Source organism: Pseudochaenichthys georgianus, unplaced genomic scaffold (assembly GCF_902827115.2).
Source record: "Pseudochaenichthys georgianus unplaced genomic scaffold, fPseGeo1.2 scaffold_452_arrow_ctg1, whole genome shotgun sequence".
NCBI classification, from domain to species: domain Eukaryota; kingdom Metazoa; phylum Chordata; class Actinopteri; order Perciformes; family Channichthyidae; genus Pseudochaenichthys; species Pseudochaenichthys georgianus.
In genome coordinates, this window is record NW_027263017.1 from 66360 (window position 1) to 87217 (window position 20858).

Consider the following 20858-nt stretch of genomic DNA (forward strand, 5'->3'; position numbering starts at 1 on the left):
TAGAGTAAACTGGGTTTTATTGCCCTGTGGGGGAGGTGGAGATATGCAGGACAGGGTGCTTGGTGGGGGAAGAGTATATTCTGCTTAAGATCTCTAGCATGTCATGTTTCAGGGAAGTCTACATATCTTGAATAGTATATGTGTGGGTTTATACATTCCTGTGTGTTAATAGTTGAAGGAACAAAAAGTACATTTTTCCTCTCAAATATAGAGAGGTTTTTTTTATAGATTCCTGAAACAATGTTCCCTTTTTCTTAAAAGTAGATTAGCGCAATAGTCTTTTTCTTTGACTTTGTACCTGTTTATCAAAAGAGTGTTTTAAGCTATTTGTGAAGAAGGAAGATGCAGAATTAATGGTGATTTCTGTTTTGAGTGAAAAGATTATCCCTGTGTGTTTTTCTGTGTTTTTCTGTGTTTTTCTGGGTTAAACTATCGATAGGCTTTGCAAATTGGGAGGGACATTTTCCCTGATTTTAATGATGTGCATCCTGCAGGCCTTCCCAACACCTGTGGCTTTCATAGCTGCCCGCGCTGATTCCCTGTGAGACAGCGTTTTTGTATCTCCCAAATGAAACTCCACCCCTTTCTGTTGGTTTTGGGACATGCAACTTGTTGTTCGTCCTCTCTGCTCGCGCCGCCCGGACCGGAAGGTCGTGGCAGCCCGTGAACAAGGGCCAGGAGTAGGCATACTCCTGACATTACGCATATGATATGGCTTTGTATGGTAATGTATTATATTGTATTGCATTATTACCTTTCATGATTACAACAGATTTTTGTTTAACCCTCGTCCTGGTTGTTTTGAGTGTTCCTTCTTTTAAAGCAAGCTCATAGGAACGGCGCGGAGAAAAGTAGTACCAACTCCTTCAACACTGAATTCAGATTATTTATCTTTCTCTCCATATGGACCTAAACGCGAGTGAAGTCTAATCTGACAGGACGGAGACACGCAGCTCTGCTCACCTGCAGCTCACCTGCAGCTCACCTGCAGCTCACCTGCAGCTCACCTGCAGCTCCTCCCGCTGCAGCAAAACACACACTTCAAGTCAGATCATCACCCTTAGCTATTTTAATTACCTCTCAAACTACCTAAACTAGTTATAAATATGTTTATTTTTACTGTCGGCCGGGTCACTCATTACTGAATCAGCTGCTGCATGAGACAGACACTGACGCTGTCCGAAGAGAGGGAGGAAAAAGAGAGGCTCCGTGTATTTTATTATTATATTATATAGAGTCGTTATTCATTTGTTTTAAAGCTCAATAAATAACAAAGAAGACCTTTGACCGGCACTTTTATAATTTTGTCCGGAAGATTTAAACTTTAATACATGTTGACTGGCGAAAAACTCTGCCCGGTTCCCTCGGCCCCCACCGCGGAGAATAAACAGAAGGGCAACCATGACAACCATGCTTCTTCGCTGCTTTTGTGGAGGAAGTTACAGCGCCACGTACAGGCTCGGCATATGTACTGCAGCTTCTCCAGCGGTTGGAGCTAAACGGAGCGGTCTCGTGTGGACAGACACTATCCGGATAACTATTGCGTGTGGATGGAATCTTTTTTGCGATTGCGTTAATCCTATGCATTTAGCCGTTTTCGTCCTCGTGTGGCCGCAGCCTAAGAAACGGTAACAACGGACTATTTTTCTTAGCGGATGCATGTCAATTTAAATCAATACAACTATTTTTTTAAATCAATAAAAACATTTTCTAAATCCATAAAAGCATTTCAATTCATATAGGGAGTCATGTCGTTACTTTGTTGAGAATGTGGCCATGTAATAAGCGGGATAATTTGCAGCGACTTGTTCCTTATGGGGAAAATTACACCCTTCAGCTGATCAAGATCCCTCCGCTACGCGTCGGGATCCTGATCTGCCGACGAGGCTCCATTAAAATATAAATATTTGTTGTGAATTACTGAGTTTAGGCACGTTAATAATGTTTTAATGAAGTTGAATACAGTATATTCATATGTGTCAGTGATTTCATGTCATTTAGGCGAATATAAACTTAAAGGATCGTGGTGAAGATGATGATTAAATTAGGATTACAAATCGAGAGCCAAGCTGCATTTCCTCCCGTTCGTTTTTTTCGACTAAACAACATTATTTTGTTAAATAACAACATGGTGATGTTTTGTAAATGATTACATGTCTCTTATTTAGCACAGAGTATGATATCCGTGACATATGGATCTTAACAAAGTTCCGCTGTACATCCAGCGTACTGTATCTGACTTTATTCTATCACACACACATATGGGTATTGGGCTGAGGGTGACACCGTACTTCCGGTATCCGCCATTTTACGCAAGGTGCAAGCAGGCCGAGGGTTTAGCCGTACACCGTCTAGGTGTTGCTTAGCTTCCTGTACTGAATATCATAGTCTATTGCCTTAATCAATATCTAGTCAACTCGAAAATACCACATAGCTTATATGCAATGGCATGATAATATTATTGTGACAAGTGGGGTATTCACCTGGTGTTTCCAGAAAGTAGACGTAGATGCAGCCAAAATCGACGAAGGCCACTTTCGAGGGTCGTTTTTCCATACATCTGCACGCAGTCTGTAAGGGCAATCCAACAACCCACACAGCTCTAGTTTACGCTGGTAACGACCTAGAGCACACCCCTCAAGTCCAGAGATGTAATCCGAAGGCATGCAGCGATTTCTTCGGTCGTTAATTCAGAAAAAATAACTAGTGCGCTCTGCCTGGCTACGTTACCTAGCTGTTTATATTTGCACCTCCATGATATTTGCACCTCCAGGAAAATGGCGTATTTATATATATATATATATATATATATGGCGCGCGTTGCATTGTGGGTAGCTCGTGACGTCACTGTGTGTGAAAGAATTTCACATGAGCTCCAGTGTGGAACCCCACTGCACCCCCTGGTGGATCAATGATCCATTGCAGCTGGCTTCATAATAATTACATTTATTTATCACGGGGGAGGTCTCAAGTCAAGCTGGAGGTTTTCCCTTGAGCGAGGGCAGATCACGTACCAATCACGGCCCTCGCGTTTCAAACTGTCTGAAATTAAGCGCTACATCTGTAGATAGTAAACTAGAATGCTTTTCAGCCATAAACCTTGAACAATTAAATTCAATGATCTTTTCTTCTAAACCATCAACGTGTATCTTAGACGCAATTCCAACTAAGCTGTTAAAAGAAGTTTTTCTATTAATTAGCACTTCTTTATTAAATATTATGAATATGTCTTTATTATCATGCTAAGTTCCACAATCATTTAAAGTTGCAGTAATAAAACCTCTTCTTAAAAAGCACAACCTCGATCCAGAGGTTTTAGCTAATTCTAGACCTATTTCTAATCTCCCATTCCTCTCAAAGATTCTTGAGAAAGCGGTCGCAAAACAGATGTGTGATTACTTAAAAAACAATGATTTATTTGAAGATTTTCAGTCTGGCTTTAGAACACATCATAGCACAGAGACAGCTCTGGTTAAAGTCACAAATGACATTCTAATAGCCTCAGACAAGGGACTTGTCTCTATTCTTGTTTTTCTCGATCTCAGTGCTGCATTTGATACTATCGACCATGATATCCTATTGCAAAGACTAGAGCACTTAGTTGGCATACAGGGAACTGCTTTAGGCTGGTTTAGGTCCTATCTATCTGAACGCTCTCAGTTTGTACGTGTCAATGATGTATCTTCCATGCAAACCAAAGTTAGCCATGGAGTGCCACAGGGCTCAGTGCTCGGACCTATTTTGTTCACATTATATATGCTTCCGTTAGGCAATATTATAAGGAATCATTCTGTAAATTTCCACTGTTATGCGGATGATACTCAACTATATTTATCCATCAAGCCTGATGAAACCAATCACCTAAATAAAATTCAAGGCTGCGTTAAGGACTTAAAAACGTGGATGACCTTACATTTTTTTTTGTTAAACACGACCAAAACTGAAGTTATTGTACTCGGCCCAAATAATCTACGAAACAAACTATCTAAAGATATATTAGTTATGGATGGCATTAATTTGGCCTCCAGTGAGACTGTAAGGAATCTTGGTGTTATATTTGATCAGGATTTATCCTTTAACGCCAACATAAAATCAATCTCAAGGACCGCCTACTTCCATCTACGCAACATTGCCACAATTAGGCATATCTTGCCTCAAAACGATGTAGAGAAACTAGTCCATGCATTTGTTACATCTAGGCTGGATTATTGTAACCTTTTATTATCAGGGTGTACCAAGAAGTCAGTCAAGTCGCTTCAGCTGATTCAAAATGCTGCAGCTCGTGTACTAACCAGAGTTAGGAAAAGGGACGACATTACTCCTGTTCTGGCTGCCTTACACTGGCTCCCTATAGAACACAGGATATAATTTAAAATTCTTCTTCTCGCCTACAAAGCCCTTAATGGGCAGGCGCCATCTTACCTTAAAGAACTCATTATACCCTACTGTCCTATTAGGGCATTGCGTTCCAAGAATGCAGGGTTGTTGGTTGTTCCTAGAGTCTCTAAAAGTACAATGGGAGCCAGAGCATTTTCTTATCAAGCTCCACATTTGTGGAATCAGCTTCCAGTTTGTGTTCGGGCGGCAGACAACCTATCCGTTTTTAAGAGTACGCTTAAGACCTTCCTTTTTGATAAAGCTTATAGTGATAAAATAAAATAATCTAATAAGAGTGCATTGACGTAGATACGTTGTGCCTTTATACATTTTAGTTCTTACTCTTTCACTTAAATCCTAAAAACTTAGATCTTATATTTAAGACTTTATCCAAACCTTTCCCCTCTATGACCTCTCGAGGTTTATTAGAGGGTAACAGGTTGCAGAGAACGCCTAGCCCGGCCGGGGAGCGTGGAACGTAGTCACTGACCCAATCCTACCTCTGACAAATTCAGGTTCCAATGGGGACCTTTTTCCCTGTGTGTGCCTCTCCACCTCTGTTTCCTACTTCTTACTTGCTACCCTTTTCCCTCAACCTATCTTGAGGGAGTGCATGTATGTAGACACGTTAGTTTAGCTGCTATAAGCTTGGACTGTTGAGGGGGGCACCTTACTCCGTCTTTCTGGCTGTTTGTACCTGTGTACTCTCATGTTCCGATTAACCCAGTTTCCCCAAAATATATACGCCGGGATCCTGAGTCGAGGCTAATCATGTTGCTGTGGTCGTGTGTCCTGGATCCTCTATCCTGAGCACTGGATCTGAGTCCTGGACTTCGAGTTGTGGCTGAACCTGTCTCTGCGGTCCTACCAGACTCTCACCATGCTACTTCACTGATGGCTCCCACAAGATTGCTGACATCCTCGTGGATTCATCTTCTTATTACAGACACATGCATTTCCAAACATTTGGACTACCTATGTTGTAAATGTATTATCTTTTCGATTTACATACGGCATCTATTGCACGTCTGTCCATCCTGGTAGAGGGATCCCTCCTCTATTGCTCTCCCTGAGGTTTCTCCCATGTTCCCCTTTAAACTGTGGGGTTTTCTCTGGAAGTTTTTCCTTGTACGATGTGAGGGTCTAAGGACAGAGGGTGTCGTATTGTCATACTGATATTCTGTACACACTGTGAAGTCCACTGAGACAAATGTAACATTTGTGATATTGGGCTATATAAATAAACATTGATTGATTGATTGATACTACAGTGGAACGCAAGAAGCCTCATAGCTAATGGTCAAAAATTCAAGAAATATATATATGATCTAGATAGTCCCTGAGGTAATATATGTGCAAGAAATCTAGTTACGACCTCAATTAGACTTTGTCATTCCGGGATTTAGCTGTATAGGGCATGATAGAGCTAATAATCAAAATGGTGGAGTGTGTGTCACGTTTCTCAAAGATGGTGTGGCATATACAGTAGGGAAGTGCAATCCCCTGATGATATAGAGCAGGGCTTCTCAAACATTATTATTAAAAAAAAAAGAAAATAATTCTGATTCTGATGTAAATTAAAGTGGACCTATTATGCTATATTGGAAAAATATATTGTGGGGCCATACCTATACAAAACATGTCTGTGAAGTTTTTTGCTTAAAATACCAAACAGTTCACCCATTGTAGCCATGCCTCATACTGCTCATACCCCTCTTTTGCAGCCCTGTTAGAGAAAGGCGGATTTTGGGTCCTTAGTTTAAAAAAAAAAAAAGAGAAGGCGGAGCTAATGCCTGATCAGAATTATACCAGAGATAAAGTTAGAGGGGACCTATCATGCAAAATGCACTTTTGTACGTCTTTTATACATGAATGTGTCCCGCTGGAGACGCTGTAGTACATATGCCAGGCCTCTAAGTGGCACTGTACTCTGCCACAAAAGCAGAAAAAAAGACTTCCCTTGCATGGTTGCCATGGTTGCCCTTCTGTTTATTCTTCGATTTGGCTCTTTTTCTCCCTCCCCGAGGCAAGCGTTTGCTCCTGCTGCTGTTATTCATTGCAATCTCTCCCCGTCGAGGCAAGCACTGTAATTCTCTCCGGTAGTCCACCAGCAGATCACAAACACCCACCTCTCCGCCTCTTCCAAGGGACGAGGGGGCCATGCGGCAGAGTTTCAGTTAGATTTTTTTTCGCCGGTCAACATGTCCATTAAAGTTTAAATCTTCCGGACAAAATTAGAAAAGTGCCGGTCAAAGGTCTTCTTTGATATTTATTGAGCTTTAAAACAAATGAATAACGACTATATATAATCATATAAGAATAAAACACAGAGGACGGAGATCTCTTTTTCTCCACCTCTTCTGACAGCCCAGCAGCTGATCTCAAAGCACGTTCCCCTCTCCTGCAGGGGGGCGTGGTCAGCTGCAGCTCACAGAATCAGCCCCCTGCAAAAACAGGGCTGGAAAGAGCAAATATAGCGAAATGAGGCATGGCTAAAATGCAGGATCTGTTTGGTACCTTTATATAGGTATGGCCCTCCAATATATTATTGAAATATAGCATGATAGGTCCACTTTAAAGAAATGCAGGCAATAAACATAGGAAGGAAATATGGTGTGGTGATTTCAATGCACACAACAGTCTATGGGGCAGCAACCATGCAGACAGTAACAGAAATATAGTGGAAGAAATGCTGGAGAACAGTATACCCAAAACAACAACCAAGGGTAGGAAGTAAGTGGTGCCATGGTGGAATGAGGAATGCAGCAGGGCTATTAAAGAGCGAAATTATGCATTTAGAGAATTAAAGAAAAACATGACACAAAACAATGTTATAGAGCAGAGGTCTTCAACAGGGGGTCCGCGACCCCGCGAAATCTTTGGTTGATTAGACAATTTTTGATATTTCTTAAAAAAAAAAAATTGAAATGTCTTTAAATGTTTTTTATTTTTTTTGGATTCACTAACATCAATCCAACATATTGTAGCGAACAGAGAAATGGAGGCAGAAGACGTTATCTTTCAGTCAGCAATACACACATTCAGCTACACACAGAAGCTATCTCAAGCTAGGCGCCGGTTCACTCACGGCAGGAGACTACCCCGGACCTGTCCCACCAGGCCTCCTGTACACAAAGGGGAGGACCCGCCCCTATCGCTGCTGTGCCAATCACGAGGCCGCATGACACACGCTAGCTCTGTCAGGTTCCCCGTGATTGGCCGAGAACGTATTCAGTCCCCAGTTTACTAAGGACCCAGACACAAGGACGCACGCTGCAATATTATTGAGAAGACCATACCTTTATATATATATATAAAAATGGATCGTTTTGTAACTCGACCAAAAAAATCCACAAGCACAAGAGAGATACCATCCACCTCAGAAACCACCAGTGAACATGCAAGTGGCTGATGTAGCAGCAAATAAGGGTAAGTGCAAACGAGAGAAGTCCAGAAAATATGCAGATAATTATTTGAAGTTTGGTTTTACCTTTAAGGAGACAGATGGCATTGCATTTCCAATGTGTGTCATTTGCTCTACTGTTCTTTCAAATGCATCTATGAAGCCATCAAAGCTGCAGCGTCACTTGGAGACAACACACAGCCACTTAAAAGACAAACCTGTTGAATACTTCCAAGCTAGCCTCAGATCCCTCCAAGAACAACAGATATTGATCTGAAAATCAGCCAAAGTTGGTGAGCTAGCTTTGAAACGCTCTTATCAAATTGCTCTTCGGATAGCCCAGAAGAAACAGCTATACAAACTTGCAGAGGATTTAATATTGCCTTCAGCAACCGATATGTGTAAAACAATGTATGGGAATGATATTGACATTAACAAACTGAAAACCATTCCAGTGTCGTACACAACCATAGCTCGCCGTATAGACGAGATGGCATCTGATGTGAGGGTGCAACTGATAGAGAAGCTGAGGTTGGCAGATGCATTTGCATTACAATTAGACGAGTCAACAGATGTGTCTAAGGACGCCCAGCTTATAGCGTTTGTGTGCTTTGTCGATGATAAGGAAATGCAGGAGTATTTTTTGTTTTGTAAGTGCCTCCCTCAACGCACAACTAGTTCTGAAATATATTTACCTGTGTATTATTTTAATAGCTTAGTATTGAATGTACAATAACAGAGTAGCTATGTTTATACACGGCACTAGGCCCCGTTTAATATAAAACACAATTGTATGCCATACATTTAGTAGGGGGGTCCCTGCTCCAGCTCTCCATCAGTTTGGGGGTCCCTGGCCTGAAAAACGTTGAAGACCCCTGTTATAGAGTATCAAAGGAAAAGGGCAGCTGCTCGAAGGACAGTAACATACACACAAAAGAGAACATGGAGAGAATTGTGTTTTACCATTGGCAGAGGAGTACAATTAGGTGATGTCTGCTCCATGTTTAAGCGGATGAGTGGGAAAAGGAAACCCTTTAAAATTCCAGCTTTGGTTGATGGGGAGAGGCTGGCAGTGACAGATAAAGAAAAGGCAGATATGTTAGGAAGGACACTTGCAGCAGTACATAGTGGGGAGCATCTCAGTGATATTCATAGGCAGCAAAAACAGCAGTTACTAGCAGAGAATGAAAACGTGAAGGAGAAGAGACAGGATAATAGGTCAGCTATGGATGTGGAATTTACAATGTCAGAACTCAAAATAGACTTACAAGGTACAGGATATACAGCCCCTGGACAAGACCAGCTATGTTATGACTGTTACCTATGGAAACTATGACAATGGTGCTGAGTCTTTTTAATAAAATCTGGAGAGAAGGAGATATACCAAGTGTGTGTGAAAAGTCGTGCTACCATTCAATAAGCCAGGGAAAGATACAGCTAACCCTAGTAACTATAGACCAATAGCTCTTACATCTCACCTATGTAAATGGATGGAAAAGATCATTGTCCGTAGGCTCTTACATGTACTGGAACAGAAAGGGCTGCTGAGTAGTTTTCAGAGCGGATTTCGTAAAGGGCGGTCCACAATATATGCTTTAGTAACATGTAATGTAAGAGTGAGTAATGATGTGGAAAAACACTGAAAATGAAAGAGATAATGGCAATAGTGTACTTTGACATTGAAAAGGCGTATGATTCTATGTGGAGGGATGGATTACTGATCAAATTGAGTAGAATGGGTATTGGAGGGAGAATGTTCAATTGGGTAAAGGCCTTTTTAACATACAGGACATTTAGAGTAAAGGTTGGAGCAGATATTTCCAATTATTTTGAAATAGAAAATGGTGTTCCCCAAGGGAGTGCAGTTAGCCCAATATTGTTTAACATCATGATTAATGACATATTTACATGCTTAGACACATGCATCCAATCGGCTCTATACACAGATGATGGGGCTATTTGGATGAGGGAAGACATGCCCCATACGTAATGGAGAATATAGCTAGAGCGATTAAAAAAGTGGAGAGGTGGTCATATAACTGGGGATTCAAAATGTCAGAAAGTAAGTCATGCTACATGATAGTTATAAACAAATGCAAGATTGATGGCCAACAGATATATGATCGTCCAATGACAAAGGTGAATGAGTTCAAATACCTAGAACTGTGGTTTGATAGCAAATATACATGGAAAATGCATATTAATAAAGTGGAAAAAAAATGCAAAAAAGTATTAAATCTATTGCGAGCTGTAGCTGGATGCAACTGGGGCGCAGACAAACAAGCATTAATAGACATTTACAGATCAATGATGAGGTCCACAATATACTATTGTTGTATAGTGTATGGAGCAGCAGCAAAAACATCGCTTTTCAAAATGGATAGACTACAATATAATGCATTGCGGCGGCTGTGTATTGGAGCGATAAAGTCATCTCCTATCAATGCAGTTCTGACAGAAGCAGGAGAAACACCTCTGGAGATCAGAAAAGAGAAACTTGCTCTGTCATACTGGGTCAGACTACAAGGAAGTGGAGAAGAAAATATTTAAAACAGAATATTACAGGATTGCTGGAAATACAGAAAATTCCAGGGACGTGGGTTTGGCTGGACGAGTAAGGAGAGAACGAGTGCATATGGAGTGGAGACCATCACGTTTGCCAAAGCAACCCCATTTAGCAGTGTTCCCCCATGGCTTTCCCCAGAAGCTAAAATAGCTATGAGTATTGTAGAAAGGAAAAAAGAGTGGCAAATAAATGAAGTGGGAATTAAAACAAGTATGTACCTGAACGAAAAGTACTACAATTACCTAAACATGTACACAGATGGTTCTAAGAACAAGGAAGAGTGTGTTGGAGTTGGTATATAAATCCCAGACTTTAAAATATCGATTTCAAAAAGAACGTCTGATCAATTATCAGTGTATACAGCAGAAATGCTTGCTGTAATAATAGGATTACAGTGGGTTGAAGAGGTCAGACCAGATAGGGTGGTGATATGCACAGATTCATTGTCCATAATAAAAAGCATACAATCAACAACAACTGTCTGAGAAGACATTCTCATAGAACTTAACCACAGCCTGTTAAGACTTCACAGAGGAGGTAGATCTGCAGTTCTGCTGGGTGCCTGCACATGAGGGGGTGAAAGGGAACGAGTGTGCTGATAAATGAGCAAAAAGTGCACTATAAAAGGAAATAACATTACCAGTTCAACTTGGAAAAGCAGTCATTAAGAAGATCTGGCAGAAAAGGTGGGAGGAAGACCAGAAAGGCAAAGACTATCACAAAGTACAAAAGACAATTACAATTAATATTTATAAAGAAAGACACAGAAGGGAGGAAATCATGATAGCTAGACTCAGAATAAATCACACAGCTTTCAATGGTACACTGTGTATTAGGTCAGGAAAGAACATAGATTTTTATTTTTGTTTTATTTATTTCATTACATTACATTGCATTTAGCTGACGCTTTTATCCAAAGCGACTTACAATAAGTACATTCGACCAGGAAGACACAACCTTGAAGAAAACAGAATCATAAAGTACATCAGGTTTCATAGAGCATCATGTTTTTGTTGATTTATGTTGATTAGATCATAGGTTAAAGAGTGGAATGATATGATGATTCATACTCATGTACAGTAGGTGGCGGTATGCACCTTTTAAGTTGTTTGCAATCCGCCAAAAGCAAGAGAAGAAGAAGAAGAAGAAGATGCGCATTGCAAGGGGCAGGGATTCAGATCAGGTAGTCACACTGGTGGCGTCTCGTCGCTACGGTTCTCTCTCTCTGTGTTCCTGAGAACGCGTTTGTGAGCTCCAGCACTACTGATCCATCATCTGTGTGTTTGGATAAACCTCCAAATGGACTGTGTGCTCTTTTTTCTGGAGCGTTTACCTCGGACTGTAGGAGCTAGCTTAGCATGCTAGCTGGAAACACGTTAGCAACACTAGTCAGATTGAGAGTTTGATGGAGAGAGAAACGGTGTGTTTAACGGAGTTTGCAGGAAAAGGTGATCAAGTAAACATGAGTAAAGTCCAAATGCTGCTGTCGTTGAAGAAGCAACGACTCACTGCTGAAGAGATATTTGCTCTCTTTGAAAAAACGATAGCAGAGCTCGAGGAGGAGCTGTCTCTTTCAAAAGAGGAGAACAAGAGACTCCAGAAACTACTGGACGCTGTTTTACAGCCTCAGCTTCGGATACACAGAGCAGGTCTGTTCCCTTTACTCTTAATTAACACTTTAAACCAGGGGTGTCCAAACTACGGCCCGGTGTTCCGGATTAACTGGTTTCCCGATCAACTGGTTTACGCCCGGTCTACACTACAGGCATCAAAAAATGCTTTCAACGCTTCGCCCATTCATTTGAATGGGGTGACGTAGAAGATTTTTAAATTCGCCGAACTGCATTGTGGGGAGCATGGCTTTGCAAGCATTGCGAGCATCTATCGGCATCAGCCAATCGAATCCCGTTTATGCTATTCCCGCCAGTACAAGCGCTAGCCAATCAAACCGCGTGTATGCTGATACGGCAGGTCTTGACTATTTTCCATATGTCATAAAATGGAGAATAAATTAATCATTGCCGTGGCAAATGTCCCAGTCCTGTATGACTGTACTCTGTTCACCTACCGGGACCTAAACCGGAGGAACCAGGCATGGCGGGAGGTGGCAGAGACAGTTGGTGAAACTGGTAGGATTTCAACTGTTTGGGGAGTTTATATCCAGTTTACTTCATTTTAACATTAAATGGACAGCTAGCAATGTAGCATAATATAATAATAATATAAGTATAAGCATAATATATAATCTTATATCTTAATATATTAATAATAATATAATAAGTATAAGCATAATATATAATCTTATATCTTAATATATTAATATAATAATATATTAATATACCAATAATATATAATGTATATATATATATGTATAATATACCAATATTACCCTTAATATATAACATAACATATATAATACATGCACAGCTATCAAGCATAGACAGTATATTTAGCCAGCATGGAATGTAGCATAACAATAGCATTCATACATGGAGGAATAATTATTTATTAACTTTATTATTTCATTTCATTTTATTAGAGGATGTGTGCAAAAAGAGATGGAAGACTCTGAGGGACAGGTTCCGCAAGGAGAAGAATATGGAGAGGGAGGCACACAGAAGCGGGGCAGGGTCTGCAGGGGGGTTCAAGCCCTGGCGTTTCATGGCAGTGATGGGGTTTTTAACCTCATTCATCATAGACCGTGAGACGTCCAGCAATGTCCCCCGGCAGACCCTGCCTCCATCCAATCAATCAATCAATCAATGTTTATTTATATAGCCCAATATCACAAATGTTACATTTGTCTCAGTGGTCTTCACAGTGTGTACAGAATATCAGTATGACAATACGACACCCTCTGTCCTTAGACCCTCACATCGTACAAGGAAAAACTTCCGAAGAAAACCCACAGTTTAAAGGGAAAAATGGGAGAAACCTCAGGGAGAGCAACAGAGGAGGGATCCCTCTCCCAGGACGGACAGACGTGCAATAGATGCCGTGTGTAAATTGAAAAGATAATACATTTGCAACATAGGTAGTCCAAATATTTGGAAATGCATGTGTGTATAATAGGAAGATGAATCTACGAGGATATCCATCCAGGACCGATGATCCAGGACCACAGCCACGACTCGCGATCCAGGACACAGGACCGCAGGATCATCCATGACTCCGGATCCCGGCGTATATAGACACCAAAAAGAAAGAAATGTGGGGAAGCTGGGTTAATCGGAACATGAGAGTACACAGGTATAGACAGAGAGAAGGAAGAAGTAAGATGTCCCCCAACAAACTATATCAGCAAAACTAGGGGCTGCATCTAATCAGCCCTAACTATAAGCTTTATCAAAAAGGAAGGTCTTAAGCGCACTCTTAAAAACGGATAGGGTGTCTGCCGCCCGAACACAAACTGGAAGCTGATTCCACAAATGTGGAGCTTGATAAGAAAAGGCTCTGGCTCCCATTGTACTTTTAGAGACCTCGCTGTTCGCGTCCGGATATCTCCATCGTAACCACAACCTCACACACTGGTACTGAATGTGCATCAAAGTCTTCCTACCGAGCCAAATATACCAAAAGATTTATGTAAACGACAGAAGAAGCGATCGAAATGTTTATTTCAGTCGAAGGCCACGCCCCCCACCTCTGTGAACCAGTTGATCGGGGAACCAGTTAATCCGGAACACCGGCCCTCAGCTAATTCAAAAAGTATTTGGGAAATATGGCCCACAAATGAAAATGTGCTTTTCTCATGTACTTCTTAAATATATATATATAAATACAGCCACATTACACACTAGTATTCATGTGTTAATAAGCTCACTTTTAAAATAAATTCAGTCAATTCATGTTGATAAAATGTTCTAACAAATCTTAAAAAAGCCTAACTTATTAAAGCAACAAGCTTGAAATAGACCCTTCATATTTCATGTTATTATAATCACTCTGAGACTTCTGTTTTTAAGGGATGAGCTGCCAACACGATAAATGAAACCTGATAGAAAGCTGTGATGTAGGCTGTTTTTTTCTTAAAGCATATTAATGTATTAAGCCTAATTTAGCTACATTTTGCTAACGGCCCGTCCACACAGCGGCGTGCGTTGACGCTTGCCGGCGGGCGTGTCTGACACTCGACCAACAACCAATCACATGAATCTCCCGCCCCAGACACACAAGCACGCGGTTTGATTGGCGAGAGCTTGTACTGGCATATGATTCGATTGGCTGACGCCTCCATCGAGGCGTCAAAAGTTGAACATTGCTCAACTTTTGAAGCGAGCAACGCTCCACGTCGCTTCCCAAAAGGCAGTTCGGCTAAAAGTGACGTCACCCCATTCAAAGTGAATGGGCAGAAGCGTTGGAAGCTTCAACGCACGCTGCTGTGTGGACGGGCCGTAACTTATAACTTAAAGGTGGGGTAGGTAATTTTGGAGAAACCAGCTCGAGTGCGCTAGAATTTGAAAATACACAGCCGGAAAAAATCTGCCACTTCCTTACAGAGCCCCTCCTCCAACACACACAAACGGGCACATGACCAATGAGGGCACGAGATAAGCTTGTGCCCTCTCCCCCCTGCTCTTCTTTGAGGCAGCAGCAAAGATTAGTTTTAGCTCTCAACAAGTTTTTCAAAGTTTCTTACCTTTTTTTCATCCATTTACATATATTTTTTTTCTTTTTAGTCATGCATATTTTACTAATCACCTCCCCCCGTTTGAGACCCACAGAGATGACTCCCCCCTCAAATGGAAATATGTGTTTACATAAATGGTGACCAAACCGTTTGAGACCCACAGAGATGACTTAGACTTATCGCGCATTTCCACTACACGGCCTCGCTCGGTATGGCTAGGCCTCGTTAGGATTGCTCACTTTATGGCGCATTTCCATTACAGTTTAGGAACTGGGGTAGTATCTATAGTAACGCAGTGTAGGCGGAGCCGTGAGGTCATCTTCAATGAGAGCCCAATAAAAACAACACAGCCGTTAGCACTCAGAGCTCACAGCTCCTAATTTAGTTCAGAAACTAGACAAAAGTTAAACAAGTACAAACCACAGAATGTCTGTCATGGCGAATACAGTCGCTGGTTTATTTATGTCTGTATAGGCCGTTGTTGTGAGTGTGGACGGTCGGATAATTTACAACGTTAGCTTAGCCAATTTCCATTTAGACAATACGCATATTAAAAGGTTTTTCGCCTGCTGTCTGTCTGTAGACTTGTCAAAGCATTAATTCATGTTTTTTACTAACCGGTATAAGTATGTTGTTACTTCGGTATAATTTTGAAACATGTATTACAATTAAATCACGGTCAAATATGTTCATCTTGTTGTAGTTGTAGCCCCCTTGCCAGCGATTCTCTCTCTAGTTTAGCATACTCAGTCCGACTCAGCCTGGTTGATCCTGGCCCTAGTGGGCTCGTCCACTTTTCTTTTAACTGCCAGTTGTGTTAAAAATGTGTACATTTTATTGATTTTATGAGCAAACAATGTTTATTTACAACTTCTTCCCAAGCTTCAACGCTACTTGAGAATATGTGTAACGTAATAACCTTGCGGTAAACCCTGCGAGAGAGAAAGGTTTGAGCTCCTACTGTTTCAGAAATAATGCTTGAAGTGTTTTGGAACATAATATGGCATTTAATCACGACAGCGTTTAGCTGAGTTTCTCCCGGTAGAAAACTCTAAGCAGAGGAAAGCTGTGTGTAATGCTGCGAAGGGGTGTGGCTAGCAGCAGCTGTTCCATTTAAAGTTACGGTCACAGAATCTTTTAGAACAGGTCTGGAATAGAGGGGTATGAGGCATGGCTACAATGGGTGATCTGTTTGGTATTTTAAGCAAAGAATTTCACAGTCATGTTTTGTATAGGTATGGCCCTACAATATATTTTTAGTATTACCATTCTATGGTAGTGTAGTGTAGCTGTGAACGATCCCAAATACAATTCATTGTTTACATTGCAGCTAGTGCTAAACCAGAATAAATAACCCCTTTTCATTTTTAACTGGAAGTGATATGGGGCTGTGCTACGTGAGGTGAATTGAGCCAACAAAAATACACAATAGCTGGGACTAAGAAAGATATTAGGGCTGAAAAATGTCTCCCGTTTTAATGGTGATTAGATTTTTAAATGCTAACACTTACAGTTTTTTCTGACTGTGTGTTTCCTGTTTCCTGCAGATGTCCAGCAGCTGGTGGTGGTTAAAGAAGAGGTTCCCCCTGACCAGCAGGAGTGGAGCACCAGTCTGGACCAGGAGGATGCAGAGCCCCCCCCACACATTAAGCAGGAACAGGAGGATCTCAGGATCAGTCAGGAGGGAGAGCAGCTTCAGGAGCTGGAGGAGGCTGATATCACCAAGTCCACTTTCACTCCTGACCCTGTGAAGTGTGAAGATGATAAAGAGAAACCTCAGTCCTCACAGCCTCATCAAAGACAAACTGAACACATTGAAACAGAAGCTGATGGAGATGACTGTCGAGGACCAGAACCATCCAGGAACTCAGATCCAGAGAGCAGTTTACAACCAAAGACTGAGGACGACACTGGAGACTCTTCAGAACCTGACACTGAAGACAGTGCTGATTGGAAGGAGTCCAGAGAACCTGCATCAGGCTCAAACTTACTGAAAAATAGACATGAATCTGTCAGTGATCCACGACATAGTGCTGAAAAGAAACCATTCAGCTGCTCAGTCTGTAAGAAAGCTTTTTCACAGAATATAGAGTTAAAGCTACACATGAGAATCCACACAGGAGAGAAACCAGTCAGCTGTTTAGTCTGTAAGAAACATTTTTCCCTTAGTGGAAGTTTAAAAAAACACATGAGAGTCCACACAGGAGAGAAACCATACAGCTGCTCAGTTTGTACCAAATATTTTGCATTGAGTGGAACTTTAGATAGACACATGAGAATCCACACAGGAGAGAAACCATACAGCTGCTCAGTTTGTACCAAATATTTTGCATTGAGTGGAACTTTAGATAGACACATGAGAATCCACACAGGAGAGAAACCATACAGCTGCTCAGTCTGTAAGAAAGCTTTTTCACGGAGTGAAAGTTTAAAGGAACACATGAGAATCCACACAGGAGAGGAAATATACAGCTGCAATGTTTGTGACAAAAGATTTAAATGGCGTAATTGTTTAAATAGACACAAGTGTGTTGGTTGTCAGTCCTCAAAGCTTAATGAAATTCAAACTGAGGATAACAGAGAGGCAGGGCCTCCAATCAGCAGCTCAGCTGAACACATGGAGACAGAAGCTGATGGAGAGGACAATGAATACGTCTTATGACAGTTTACACATGAGAAAAATCTGGATCAACATTGTTGCACAACATTCATATAAGACTTAAACAAAGTCTATCTTTATCAATATAAGTGGACAATATGTTTAATGTTTTTGTCATACTGATTTATATGTTAACCACTGACTGTTGATGAACCATTTCATTGTGGATTGAGGACTCCAAGTTTCCATATACAGATATAGGATGATTTGATGTATTGCTCTTTATTTCTAAATGTTTTGTATCATTGCTATCCTGTTAATGATCCCTGTTTTACATAAATATACCTGTTATCTGATTGTTTTTGCTTCAGTAACTGTAAGGGAACACATATGCCTATTTTGTATCCTGATGACCTAATGCCATTACATGTAATACGTTAGAATAGAATAGAATATCTTTATTGTCATCACACATCAGTGTAACAAAATTAAGTTGGCTTCTGTCACTGCAGTACATAAATAAGAACACATCCATAAAAGCAGTGATAAAGCAGAGATAGTAGCAATAATCAGGGTCATCATTTAAATACTTTACCAGAATGTTAAAATACATTTTAAAAGATTATTTAATAAAGAAAAGCTACAATTTGATACTTAATAAATATACGGATAAATAACATGATATTTTTGGCTGCAGTATTTGATGAGAGGTAGTGTGTTTGTATGTGAGCATGTTCAATGTTATCGTGAGTTTTGTGTCTGGACAGGGATGGGAGTGATGGAGGCCACAGCTCTGGGAAAGAAGCTGTTCGAAAAGTGAGTGGCCGGGGTGTGTGATGTCTCTGATGATACTGCTGGCTTTCTTCTGCAACCTTGGCAACATCTAGAGGGGAAGAACTGCAGAAGAAAACCAGCTCAGTCCCAACGATGCGCTGAGCAGCCTTCACCACCCGTTGCAGGTCCTTCCACTCTGCGGCTGCGCAGCTGGTGTACCACACAGTTATGCAGCTGGTCAGAGTGCTTTCAATAGTCGACCGATAAAAGTTTACCAGCAGTTTTTGTGGAAGCCTGGCTTGTCTCAGTTTCCTCAGGAAAAACAGTCTCTGCTGTGCCTTTTTCACCAGGTTTGAGGTCCAAGTTAAATGATTGGAGATGTTGACTCCAAGGAACCGTTGGTCCTCCACGCTCTCCACTGCTTCTCTGTGGAGGGGGACTTCCTTTTTTGTCCTCCTGAAATCAACGATGAGCTCCTTAGTTTTGGTTTTAGTTACTCCCTAAGCATGATTTCACCAGCCTGCAACCGATTCGCTAATAATCACAAATGTTTATTTCTTTGACCCCTTGACTCGACAACTTTCTTGTTTAATAATCGTTACATCTCCTCAGGACCAAGTTCCCGTGTCCTGCCTTTCACCTGCTGATAACCCACTGCTCATTTAAGGTGGACTGACCTTTACAATGGACCAGCTAGTCTTATGGCGCGTTTCCACTGCAGGCCTCGCTCGGTTTGGTTAGGCCTTATTAGGCCCGACTCACTTTAATGCTGCGCTTCCATTACAGTTTAGGAACTGGGGTAGTTACTATAGTAACGCAGTGTAGGCGGAGCCGTGACGTCATCTTCAATGAGAGCCCCAGAAAAACAACACAGCCGTTACCTCTTAGCACTCAGAGCTCACAGCTCCTCATATCTGTTCAGAAACTAGACAAAAGTTAAACAAGTACAAACCACAGACTGCCTGTGTCATGGAGAATACAGTCGCTGGTTTATTTATGTCTGTATAGGCCAGGGGTACTCAAATACAAATCTTAAAGGTCCAAAATAAATGTTTCAATAAGACAAAGGTCCGTTTATTACGGTCATTCAAACTTTTAAACAATTGCAACAAGATTCTTAACACGGGGTTGCAAAAACAAAAATAATCTGTATGCAGCAGTTTTCATTGTTATTGTGTCTGTGCTTGATCCCTCAGAGTCGCAGTGTAAGAGCTGCACAGTTATGAATAAAGGCAGCTGCACTCTTTTTCATTCAGCATTCCCATTATTGCTTTATAAATGTCTTGCCCCCTTGTGTGTCCACTGAGGTTCCTCAGGCCCAACACATCTTCAACAAACTCCCCCTTTGCCTCATCATAAAAACTCACAAACACCAGCAACTGAGCATTGTCAGTGTGTCAGTGGACTCACCCACAGCTAAGGAAATGAACTGTGCATTTTTTATTCCATCACAAAGCTGATTAATCAAATCACCAGCAAGTATTTATGTTCTTCTGGTTGCTGTGGAATCTGAGAGGGGATTTGCTTGATCTGACCTGTTATTTCCTCTTTTTGTTTGCCTTCAACATGGTCTCCATCACTTCAGTCATGCATTCTTTTATACTTCAGTTATTATCCAGTGGAAAGTCCTTACCTACTAACCTAGTTAAATCAAAGTGGTTACTTTTTTTTGGCTGGGCAGTGTAGTTTTACACACCGTCTTATTTGACTTTCTCAGGACTTAAAACTGTTTTTTCGGGGCACACCCCCTCAAAGAAAAAAATATATTTACACACGTAAGGTCATCATCTTAATAGTTTTGTATGCTCATCCGTGAGAAGAGCATCAAGTTGACGTGTATTACAGCTGAATGCGGCGATTACCATTTTGTTCAGCAAAACGCCTCACAAACGTATTAAGATCAACAGCTTTAGTGCGTTTTGATGCAATGCTGAGTACAGCCAAACTGACAGTCTCTTCTCTGTCAGTGTAGACCGCAAATACCTAATTCCTTCAGTGCTTGGGTCCGAATGCTTCTCGTTTTGCACCGTCCCGTTCAAATGAAATCGCCGCCAATCATATGTCCACGCTCGCGCCAGGACCGGGGGAGGGGTTACATGACGTGCATCTTGTGCTGCATTCACTTGCACTCGGACATTAGAGACTTTCTCTCATAAATGTCCGATGAGCGCTGTTTGCAGTCTATGGACATAGCGGATCATTTTGACTCGTTGCGTTGTGGCGATGTCTCGCAGATAACACAGATAATACATATGAAAAGTATAATTTGCTCAGAGTCCAGAGACAGTTGTGGTTCGGTCCAGATCCGGACCGGAGTCCGTACTTTGAGGATGCCTGGTATAGGCCGTTGTTGTGAGTGTGGACGGTTGGAGCATATATAACTTTATCTTAGCCAAGCTCCATTTAGAAAACACGCATTTTAAAAGGGTTTTTCACCTGCCGTCTGTCTGCAGACTTGTCAAAGCATTAATTCATGGTTTTTACTAACCGGTATCAGTATGTTGTTACT

At 41.3% G+C, this 20858-nt stretch overlaps 1 protein-coding gene across 1 annotated transcript; it reads left to right on the forward strand.

Annotated features, from left to right (window-relative positions):
- The first annotated feature begins 11519 nt into the window (after nucleotides 1-11519).
- On the forward strand, nucleotides 11520-17914 carry LOC117442681 (zinc finger and SCAN domain-containing protein 31-like). Its single transcript, XM_071202459.1, has 2 exons — nucleotides 11520-11995; nucleotides 16524-17914. Exons 1-2 carry the CDS (start codon nucleotides 11752-11754, stop codon nucleotides 17636-17638), a joined length of 1359 nt encoding a protein of 452 aa, XP_071058560.1. The 5' UTR covers nucleotides 11520-11751; the 3' UTR covers nucleotides 17639-17914.
- Nucleotides 17915-20858: the final 2944 nt, after the last annotated feature.